General features: G+C 41.8%; 1 protein-coding gene across 1 annotated transcript in view; it reads left to right on the forward strand.

The window, feature by feature from the left end:
* The window catches only part of celsr2 (cadherin, EGF LAG seven-pass G-type receptor 2), a 66164-nt gene that overhangs the window by 34748 nt on the left and 19004 nt on the right, over positions 1-12412 (forward strand). The window contains exons 4-5 of the mRNA XM_061688487.1: positions 6695-6810; positions 7606-7694. Coding sequence (XP_061544471.1) covers positions 6695-6810; positions 7606-7694 — 205 coding nt within the window. The remainder of the gene's footprint in view (positions 1-6694; positions 6811-7605; positions 7695-12412) is intronic.

The following is a 12412-nucleotide window of genomic DNA, read 5'->3' on the forward strand; positions in this document are numbered from 1 at the left end:
CCTGTATCACATGTAATCTGTCACCTACATCATTATGTACTGTACATCACATACAGTGCTGTGAAAAAATATTGGCCTCATTCTCAAATTCTTATCCATCCATCCATCCATTTTCTGTACGGCTTATCGTCACTAGGGTCGCGGGTGTGCTGGAGCCTATCCCAGCTATCGTCGGGCGAGAGAGGCGGGGTGCACCCTGAACAGTTCACCAGCCAATCGCAGCTCAAATTCCTATATTTTTGCATAATTTCCATAAATTTAATTTGTATAAATTTAATTAAGATCATCAATCAGAATCAGAATCATCTTTATTTTGCCAAGTATGTCCAAAAAACACACAAGGAATTTGTAGTTGGAGCCGCTCTAGTACGACAACAGACAGTCAATTGACAGAGAATACTTTTGAGACATGAAGACATTGAGAACAGTAATCTAGTAATGCCGACACAATTTATTTTATTTTTTTTGACAATTGTGCAAAAATTGTGCAAAAAGATGCAGAGTCCTAGCAATTAGAGCAGTTTGAATGACTAATATACCAATAGTCCGGTGCAATGACCATTGTGCAAAGGGCGCCGAGACTTCAAGGAATGTACGCAGTTTAAAGTGACTAGTAGTGTGATCATTTGGGACAATGTCGATTGTGCAAATGTTGCAGCTACTCCTCAGTCAGTGTGCAAGTGGTGCAGATGCTACACTGGCATGACTGGCCAGTATTGGTCAACAACAGATGCAAATAGTGCAGCGTGGCGAGACTATCACAGTGAGTGCACGAATAATGTATAATTGGCCCGACAGAAATGTGACAACAAACTCAAGACAAAATAATTGGCAGCATGTTGCAATGGAATAGTAAATTAAACAGATATAAATAGCAGACAAAGATAACAAAAGTAAACATAAAATGCTGTATTCAAACAGTGATTTTATTTATTAACGGGGGGGGGGGGGAAACTATTCAAACCTACCTGGTCCTGTGTAAAAAAGTAATGCATCCTCTTGTTAAATCAGGAATTTACTGTGGCTAATCACGTATTTTGGTTAATTTTTACTGACCACGCCCAAGCCTGATTACCTCCAGACCTGTTCAATGAATAAATCACTTAAATAGAACCTGTTTGACAAAATGAAGTTGACCAAAGGATCTAAAAAAGCTGCAACAAAATGACATGATCCAAAGAAATTCAAGAACAAACGACAGATGAAGTAATTGACATCTATGAGTGTGGAAAGGATTAGAAAGCAATTTCTAAATCTTTAGGATTCGAGCGAACCACGGTAAACACCATTACCCTTAAATAAAGTAAACATGGAACAGTGATTAAATTTCCCAGGAGTGGTCGGATTACAAAAATTAACCCAAAGCACAACGAGAACCCATCTAGAAGGTCACAAAGCAATCCAGGACAATGTGTAAAGAACCCCAGGCCTCACTTGTCTCAGTTCCAAGGCAAAAACGACTGCTGACCAAAAAGAACATTCAGGCTCATCTGATTGCCAAGATTTTTGGGAGAATATTCTATGGACTGACGAGAAGAAAGTTTAGCTTTTTGGGAGGTGTGTGTGGCATAAATGTAACACAGTATTTTAGAAAAATCCTCATACCAACAATCAAACATGGTGGTGGTAGTGTGATGGTCTGGGGCTGCTTTGCTCCTTCAGGACCTGATTGATGAAACCATGAATTATACTCTTTACGAGAAAATCCTGAAGTAGAATGTTTGGCCATTAGATCCTGACCTCAAGCTGATGCACACTTTGGGTTCTGCAGTAAGACAACAATCCATAACACAGAACATATATGCATCACCTTCATCACCCATAGTATATTACCTGTATCACCAACATCGCAGACTGTGCATCTTCACCTCTTCCATATATAACTTGTATCACCTGCCTCACCTACATCACCTGTAAAAGCTCTATGTGTCACCTGCATCACCCACGTGCAAAAACATTGACGCATACTTCATATCAACCGCATCACCTGTATCATCTACTCCATATCACATATGTATTAACTGTATCCCCTCCACTGCTTTTTGCACAGTGTGACTCATTGCTCCTCCACCTCCACACACCTCTCAGGATATCATTGAACATCAGCCCTCTTCTGTCAAGCCACTGCAGTGCCACATTCTAGCACCTGACCTAAAAATACATGCAGAACCACTGCTAACCAATATAGCAGTTACATCTGTACACTGTGCTTACATGTTGGCTTTTTAATGGCTGCTGGACAGAAGGAAAAGGTGTATTTTTGTAGAGTTGAGATCCTGCAGTCAATGTGGAGATGAATGTTAATGCAATATCCTCAAAACTTACTTCTCAGCATTTTTTGCTTCAGAGGTTAGAGGATGAATATCCATCCTTCATGTTAATGGAATGGGCGATAAAAGCATGTCGTGTTGTTTTGATATCCGAACACCACAGATGTTGTCAAACATCTCAGATGGCATCAGAGGGAATGTGACAACCATCATGCTCGCATCACTGCTCCACCTGCCCAATAAGGGTTGACCCTCACAATGTCTGTTAGTGAAAATAATATCCCCCTTGTGATCCTTCTGGGCCCGGCCCTCCTTTAAGCCTGGCTCGGATGACCGTCTTTTTTGATGGAGAACTGGCCTGACCAGTTTGGAAAGTGCTCTACATTTCAGCGGCAGGTCAGAGAAGCAGCGACGTAAAAGGTGCCGATACTCCGAGCTCGAGGCAGGTAAGGGAGAACAAGTAGCGGTGACACCGATCAGGTTTCGCCCATGAGCAACTTGTTATGATGGACAGATCAGAATGCAAATCCTGTTTGCACCGTGCCACAGGTGGCCTTACGCATCGTGTTTGGTCACCGCTTTAGCGCTGCAGTAAAGGCTTTGATTTTACAAAAAGGTGTATAGGATCAACACTGGCTGGATTTAAGGTGACCGTACTCCTACTTCTGCTCATAATTTGTACTCTCAACCCAAAATGAAACTTCATAGTAGAATTGACAATGTCCAGCACCCATGGTAACAATGCAAACACAATGTTTACATTTTTGTCTTCCGCTCAAATCTCTGGAGTGGGATCCAATCTCAGCTATGGCCTTCCATGGAGTTTGCATACTTTCCCTGTGTTTGTGTGGGTTTCCTCCGGGTACTCCAGCTTCCTCTCACATTCCAAAAAGATCTATACTGATTTCAGTTTATTAAAGACTCTAAATTGTCCATAAGTGTGAATGTGACTGTTTGTTTGTCCACATGTGCCCAGCGCAACCAGTCCAGAGTGTAAACCTCCTTTTGCTCAAAGTCAACTGAGATTAGGATAAGTGAATATAAAATGGATGAACGGGTTACATTAGGTAAAACAATACATAATGATGATGATAATAAATGATGAGGAAATCTATCTTTCTGGTCGCCAGTCTATGGCAGGGCGCATACTAGAAAAATAACCAGTCACACGTACGTTCACTCGTCTAGACAATTTTTAATCTTACATTAACCTAACATGCATGTTTTTGGAATGTGGGCGGAAGTCGGAGTACCCGAAGAAAACCCACGCAAATACAGAGAGAGCATAAAAACTCTACACAAGAGCCAAAGCCAAGACACAAGCCCCGACTCTCAGAACTGAGAGTAAGACATGCTAGCCACTAGTCTACTGTGCTGCCTGGGTAAAGTACTGTAATACATATTGATAATAATAAATACAATAATTGGAAAATTCCCAAACGTATCCAGCTAGTGACCCTATATTAAGGAGGTAGCACAGTTATTTCATAAAAATCCATGCAGTGGTTGTGGAATGTTAATGTGCTACTGTACATGTACATGTATGTTACATACAGTATAGCAGTACAATGAGTGAAGGGCCCCTCTTTATTCCTCATCAGCGCACACATCTTATGCATTGCAGCATGTTCGCATAGCGTGACACGGTTCCCCACATAAGGGCAGACTGGTTGTTTCTTTTACTGATGAGTGCCTAATGCGACACAAAGTGATGTGCGTGGTTACTTCCAGCTGATTACTCTCATAGTTCCGAGAGCCCTGGGGGGGATCAAGGTAGTGGGGTCTTTTAAATTGATATGTCAAAGACGAGAAGGGGCTGCTGTGTGAGAGAGTCAAAATTATTATTTTAGTTGGCATTTTGTGCATACATTCGGAATGTATTGAGGTCGTTTGAGGGCCTTTTATGAATTATGTCGCTGTCGTCTTCATCGACATCCTCTGTCCTCCAAGGTGGCGATTTAGCTTTTGCGTGTTAGCAGGCCAGCAGTGTCGTGCCCCCCGGCTCCTCTCCATTTTTAAGAATACTGCACCAATAGCGTCACATACATGTGCATGTAGTTTAGCCTCAAACGCCCGCGGACTTCAAGAGGGGGTGGGCAGCTGCTCATGTTGTCTGGGAGAATCCATTGAAAGTGGGAGTTGGGAATGACATCTCTAGAAGACACTGTAGCTGCATTCAGGCTCCAAACCCAAAGGTCCTATTTGACCTAATAATTTGCATTAGCTGCATGATACTGTACAGATAATAATGCCAGGAATTCAACTCAGCTGTAGCTCATCAGTAAGGACTTGGGCTTTTGAACTAGTTGTTGAAGAGATGCTAGTCTGCTTCCTAACTACTGTTGAGCTGCATTTGAGCAACCCTAGCTCAAGATGTCCCGCACTGTACCCGTGCCGCTTTCTCTCTGACATCTCTCCTTGCATGCACGCTTTTAGTTTGGCTCTCTCTGTGGTGTGTAGCACATTAAAAAAAAAATAATACAGCAGAGGGTCATTTCCCATTGAGGGGTTGGATTGTAATATAGACTGAGTCCCAGACAGGACATAGGGACGAAAACAAATTGTAGCCACAATTAGTTGTGCACGGTATATGCAGTCGTCGGTATAAATGTGGCCTCTACCAAACAATTGTGATAGTGCTTGTTGGTGATGCAATCGTATCTGCTTCAGTGTAGAAATGCCTTCAAGCACGTCGGACCACAGGGTTGGAAGAGCCTGCCAGTGCCATTTTTGTTAAATAAGCTCTTTCGAACGGTCACTCATCCTCCATGCTTTCCCGGCTGCTCGGAAACTAGTGGGATAATGCTAGGCGATAAGTTAACTTGCTTCGCATCAGCTACGAGCTGCGGCTGGCTAGCTGGTGCAACTAAACACTGTCCTTACACGTTGCCGATCTATTTCCCTAAGTCACTAATCCTTGGCGGTGAATGAGCTACATTTTTGACAAGTATCGTTATCACGAAAGGATATGCGGACCGAACTCTGACTCCGGTCGTACAGGGACCGAACAGCCCGTATCAGGGGGTTCGGTACCCCATACTCCCGAATCACCCCCCACAGGACCCCCCCCTAGGTACACGGCCTTCTCCAAGTCCACAAAACACATGTAGACTGGTTGGGCGAGCTCCCATGCAGGTTCTGATCGATGGGGCCGTTCCTCCCCCAGCAGAACGATGGAGTCCCCAGCGGGAGTGCTCTCCAGCACCCCCTCCAAGGGAGCGTACTCTGAACTGCATAGGCACAAATAACAGTCAGGACCCGTCCGCCCACCCGAAGGCGGAGGGAGGCTACCCTCTCGTCCACCGGGGTGAATCCCAATGTACAGGCGCCAAGCCAGGGGGCAATAAGTATACCCAGACAACTTCGCTCCTCGGATCATTGGAACACACAAACCCCTCCACCACGCTAAGGTGACGGCTTCCAGGAGGGAACAATTAAATATTATTTTTGCAATATATGTATAATTATATTGTATTTATTAGACTCTATTATAGTATTATTATTATGTACTATACTTCATCATCGCAGTGATCCAGATGCAAACATCTGCTCATCTTCCTTCCCGCTTCGCCGTCCGTGCGGTAATAATGCATCCCCCCGCATCCTCCTACTCATTCACCGCCACATCCGACCCACTGCTACTTTGACGTCGGCCTAGATTTTCTCATCTGTTGTTTAATGTGCCAATCGTTATTCATGGCACACTTCCTTTCTGTTTCTCAGGGCACCTCTCTGCTGTAAAGTTCTCCTGCTCACGGTGTGCTATTCATTAATCTCGTCATTTATCTGGTATTTGTGATTTGTATTTTCATCTCGATAAAGCACTAAATCTTTATCATCATCCTGCGCATGCACTTTTTAGATTGTTTTTACAATAAAACATGTCTCGTTTTGTTTAAGTGAAAGTGTCACTCTCCTTTTTTTTTTTAATTCTAAAATGAGACTAAAAACACAGTGAAACCTTATAACAATAATACGATTCAGTACAAGATGTATCACAATTCTGCCTTCACAAAACTACTAAAGATCTCTATTGATTGATATAAAGTCAATATGTTTATCATTGTGGTTGTAGTTAGCAGTGGTGTAGAATTATAATAATGTGATGTTGTGCTATTAATTAACCCTGCACACCACAACCACAATAATAAACATTTTAAAATTGATTTCTCTGATAGTGTCAATCAAAACTGAGCATTATTATCTTTACAAAGGGTATTTTTTATAATGTCGTGCATTGAAACTCGTTGAACTGTGCAGGGCTTCCTAACATTATTGGTATCATTTTAATAATAGAGAGTAGAAAATAAAGCCTTAAAATTATTCCAATTTCTGTAACACCTGAGGGAATTGTAATGCATTAGCAAGATATTGATAACCTAGCAATTGCATTTGTTTTATTTTTAAACATTTTTTTGTCCTAGATTTGCGACTAAAGAGCCCAACGGATTATTGCTGTACAACGGCCGCTTCAACGAGAAACACGACTTCATTGCCATGGAAATCATCAATGAGCAGATTCAGGTCACCTTCTCCGCAGGTAACAAACACTCGTATTAGTTTAGGATTTCTGAAGACTTAATCAACTTTTACGCTACTCACAAAATGTTAGGGATGTTCGGCTTTTAGGTGAAATTTCAGGATGAACCTAAAATGCACTATAACCGCTACAATTAAACTTAATTAGACTTCCTATAAACGTATAAAGGTACATGTCCAACTGTTTAATATTTCATTATTTACTAATCAGAAGGGGGTGCTGGTCAAACTTTTCCGCCTTGAAAAACTCTATAGTGGGGGTGCCAGCGGGGTGGCCGCAGCTGCCGGCAGGGTGACTGACCTTCAGTCTGCGGTGGCCCCTGCCCACCACGTAGCTCCGCCCCTGGAAAGACCACAATGTATGACAAAAATATTTTCATAATAAGCATTTTGTCTTTAAGTAAAATATCAGAAGTCTTTTCATGGGGACAGAAAAGCCACCAATAGCCAGGAATGCCCCAGGTGTTGTCTTGGTCTCATGATGTCAAAACGTGAAAAGAATGATGAAGAGGACTGTTTAAATACCATTTGTAATCGTACCCGGTAATTTATTATTCCATTAACGAATCAAACACGTTAGAGAGCAGCAGGTTTGGTAAAAACTATTGAAACATTATTCAGTTGGACATGTGCAATCAAAAGTTTAGAAAAGGTCAAATCAAGTTCACCCGTAAAAGTTACAGTGCATTTTAGTTTCATCCTGGAATTTCTCCTGAAAGCTGAATGCCTCTACCTTTTTGTGAGCAGTGTATGTGTAATACTTCATCATCATTATTGATCGTGATTCTTTCCACAGGTGAAACCAAGACCACAGTTTCACCTTTTATCGTTGGCGGTGTGAGCGACGGCCAGTGGCATGTGGTGGAGGTTAACTACTACAACAAGGTATCGTCTCATTTGGCTGAGAAAAGACTACGTTGCACTTCCTTCCTTTAATTTAGGACACAACAAATAGCTGACAAAACAAGACAGAATTTAGACAGAAGTTAATGAGTGGAATCCTGGTTAATCTGCAGCAAAATGTCAGTCAGAGGGGTCTGATTCTATTGAAGTTGGCATAAATAAGTGACATGCTTTGGCAATAAGACCCTGGTTCAGAGGGAGTGAAGTAGAAAGTGGAGGGACTTTGTTGGTCCATGTCGTCAGTGTCACACTCAACAATGGCTGCTGACAAATTGATAATCTGGAAAGCTGCCAAGGGATTTAGTTTTTTTTTTGGGGGGGGGGGGGGGGGGGGGGGCTTCTGGACATTATTTTTGCAGATGTGCTCAGATTGGATTTAAGATGTTGTGACTAACGCATCTCTCCGTACCAACCACTCAACATCTCAATCAGTGAGGAATGTGCGGACCTGTTGTCTGTCTGTGCTTTCCCAGACAGAATGTCACATTTTAGTCCATTGAGAAAGCCACTTTGCATTATAAAGATGCCCCCCCCCCACACACACTCCCCTGCAGTTCACATTTTCTATTCAATGCCTATGATAGCATAGCTGTGCCCACAAAAGTGATGAAGGGGGTGGAAAAACTTGTCCTTTTGCCAGCAACCTATTATGGAGTCTTTAGTCAACTTGTTACAAAAGCTGAAAATTGTTACGCCGTAAAAAACATTCCCATGTCTTAGATAAAAAAAAAAAAAGAAAAACATCACTTCTCAGGAAAACAACAACAAAAAAACAGTTAACAGTTCATCGTCAAAGAGAGCAAGGCATTTTCAACACTTCAAATAAGTCAATTTGTGAAAAAAAATATCTAATTCACCAAATTTGGAAATAGGAACTTTATATAATGTAAAACAGTTATAATAATATTGTGTTATCTTGACTTACGGTTTTAACATGATCCGTGACAGAGCAGAACTCCAAATACTTCTTCAAATACTTCTTTCCCAATTGAAATATATGGCATAGCTTTTAATCTTTTCCAGCCTTCCAACAAAAATGTGTGTATTGTGATTTTACGTTATGAAACACACAGTAAATACATAATTAAATACAAATCAAAGCAATTAAATCATTTATTGCTTCAAGTCAATGGACATGGGGCTGCTCCTTTTGGTGTGCGCACCTTGGCCATCTGGGGCAGTATAATACAGACATACGGCCAGACTGCAAATGAAGCTGCTCTCAGCTCCTCAGTATGCCGCTGTACTTTTATGCCGTGAATATTTTTTTATAATCTGTCTACATCTATTGCGCCACCGTTTTTATTAAAATATCCATTGTTTAAAGGGTTATAACACTGTGACACGTTCCAATTTGTTAGCCCCGCTATGCTGTTTCCCATTATGTGTTAGCATTAAGCTAGCGCAATTTAATGGAAAGGTTATGTGGTTGTTTGAGATACACTGTGTAATTCTCTTTGATGTTGAGTTTGACAGTAGACTTCAACTTGGAGTGGCAATAAACAGTTTGAAGCCTTTTTTTTTTTTTTTGAAGAATTGTTTTATGATTCTGTTATATGCATGGCAACATGTGGATACACAGGTTAATTGCACCTTCTGCCATCTAGGCGAAGAGCATCTAATTGTACTACTACCTGTCACTATATGTTGCTGGCATATAACAAAGATACATTATGTGTATTTAAAAATATATATATTTTTTAGAATAATGAAGTTAAATTGGATAATTTCCTGTGTCTTACCTGATTAACTCTCACAACCCACTCAAGTGCTGTAGCACAGTGGTTGAGGATCATTGAATTAATGGACCTTGCGTTGTGCACTGGCAGAAGAAAAGGAAACGTCTGTTTCTGCAAAGTTGCAATCATTTCCCATGTTTTATTGAGAAGAAAAATGCAGATTAATTCTTTGATTGATTAATGAATTGACTTTTGGACAACTGAACATCACCCTATTCCATTTCCTCACCTCTAACTAATCCTCCCTCCTCCTGGGACTTGCTGAGGTCTAAACATGGCTCCTCCCATTGGAGGTATCCCACAGTGGCCCTCTCTGACCCGTCCCTATCAGCAGGGGGTGGGGCAGGGTGGCGGGGAGGGGTGCGTTTGAGATTGAAATGTGGCTTTCATGGTAGCCGGGGCTGTGGAGAATGGCAATGACCGTTGCCTTTGTGCGTAGCTCTGCTTCTTTTGGGACCGCGGGCAGTGAATGATGCGGCCCCGGGGAAGGTGCCCCGCTCTGTGTTCTAGGGAGAGCAGGAGAGCAGCGGAAGAAAAGCGCTGAGAAGTATTGACTCGGGCTTTGAGCGGCGATGCTGCGCTTCAGGGCTCAACTCCCTTGTTGCTATGGTTTTTCCAGTCAATCTTAGATCGCATATGCGTGTGTGACTTCTCTCATGCTCCTCTTGCTCACCTCCTGTCCCCCTTTTGTGTCAAGAAACTCATATTCCCATAATCCTTCTGTCGTGTCCGGCAAATGTCCGACTTGAGCAAATATGTACATTCCAATCAGCGCTGACAGGGCGGGCCTTTGTGTGGCCGAATGTCATCCTGACAGTCAGTCATTAATGGCGAGTCAACAGCCGTGACTGATGACAGCAGAGGTCAGCGAAGGAGCGTCCAATCTGGAGCGCTGCCTGTTCCGGACCTTTCACAAGAGAGGAGAGGTGGGGGGTCGCCGTGGAGAGAGAAAAAAAAAAAAAAGAGCATGTCGGATGATTTCGCCATTGGCCGATTCAAACAGTGTTTGCCTTTTTCCATCATCGACAAATTTGTAACACACTGGCCTGTGCTGCTGAAAAAATAAAGAACCAGTTGCTTTAACAAGCTCAGGATGAATCGCTCTGTCTTGAAAGGACTAAATTGTATGAAGACGTTTTGGAAGTGAAACACACACACTTGCCACTTCCACAATTCAGTGACATCCAATACAAGAGCTATATAACAAAACTCCTCTTTTATGAAGATAATAATGCTCAGTTTCGATTTGACTATATAAGAACGGTATGAAGTGAACAATATGTGTATTATTGTGGTGGACCAACTGTCAATCAGATACCACTACCGTGACATGAAAAAATGGATGCTACTTTTCTTATACCTATACATAACTACATGTTTGAGCCACGGAAATATATGTGCTTAAAGTTTCTGCTGGCTGGGATATACTCCACCGGTGCATCACGGGGCTTTTCCACGCCACGAAAGCGAGGCGCGAGGTCTTTTTGCTGGCTGTCAAGTTGGTCTTTTTATCTTTCCCTCCTCCCTCTTACACCTTTCTCCTAACAATGAGGCCATCTTAAGCTGCCATGCCAGCAGACTATCCAAAGGCATACCATGCATGCATTTTTTCAACATGCGTTTTCGGGTTGTAGGCGTCGTGAATCGGATTGTCACCTTTTTAGCCTTGTAAAAAACAGTTTAACGCTATATCTCCTCAAACGAGGACTTCAGTGTTCATGTGTTTTCAGCAATTATCTTCAAACATAAAGTATTTCAAAGCAAATCTCTGACTTCACTAAACAGGGTCTTTAACATGTTTCAAGTAAAATGTTTCAGATGGCTTAAAAAGATGCATTTCGTGCAAGGTCTGTTTTTATGTATGGAAAGCACCCTGTAGTTTAGTGTGGTCTATGACTCTACTGCAATTTACACTTTCAGAAATAGTGGTAGACCACAAGTCAATTTCTGTCCCTCACCGTAATATGTCACATATGTAAACTTAATGTTCTGATACAATGAAGAAAATAGCTGTGGGCCACGAACTGACCCCCTGGCTTAGAGAGCGTACCATGAGAATTTAATATTTTGGTTGCTTTATTTAACGACATCAAAATGGTACCATTATAGACAGCTCTAAGTACAACCCCAATTCCAATGAAGTTGAGACGTTGTGTTAAAAATAAATAAAAACAGAATACAATTTGTTTTTTCTTGTTTTCCGAAAACATTTTAACATTACTCGGCAATTATGCTGTTAGGCTAATGATATGTGGCGTTTTCATATTCTCGCCGCGCTTGCGTGTTTTTTCTCCTGGTACTCCGGTTTCCTCCTACACTCCAAAAACACGCATGATAGGTTCATTGAAGACTAAATTGTCCGTAGGTTCGAATGTGAGCATAAATTGCAAATAGCTGCTTATCAGTCCAGTGTGTACCTCGCCTATTGCCCTAACAGTCAGCTGTGATAGGCTCCAGCTCACCTGTGACCCTAATAAGGACAAACGCTATACAAAATGGATGTATGGATGTTATTGAGAGTGGTACCTTAGCTTACAAACTTAGGGTTCCGAGACTTTTTTCGTGAACTGAAATGTTTGCGAACTAAAGCATTTTCCCCATTAAAATGAAAGGAAATTGAATTAATACATTCCAGCCCCAGAACCAGGGTATTTTTTTTATCACTAACAACTTTTATGCTGATCTGCTTTATGGGCATTTAATTTAAAAAAAATGTTTTCAAATATCCTGCTTACAAAATTACTAGGCTAAAGTTGAGATGCCAGAAAAGTGAGAGATGACAGCTGGGATCTTAGAGAAGCCATTGAGTCACGTATAGTCGATCTATTTTGGCTCTAGTAAGACAATCAAAACAAGACAATTGTGTACGTTCTCAAGCTGTCAGCACCGAGCAAGTTAAAACGGCTTGCGCGTCTCATCTCGGTGCATGAAATGGGCTAAGGCCTCCTAAATCCTGTCTGA

The sequence above is a fragment of the Phycodurus eques genome, chromosome 10 (genome assembly GCF_024500275.1).
Source record: "Phycodurus eques isolate BA_2022a chromosome 10, UOR_Pequ_1.1, whole genome shotgun sequence".
Lineage (NCBI taxonomy): Eukaryota > Metazoa > Chordata > Actinopteri > Syngnathiformes > Syngnathidae > Phycodurus > Phycodurus eques.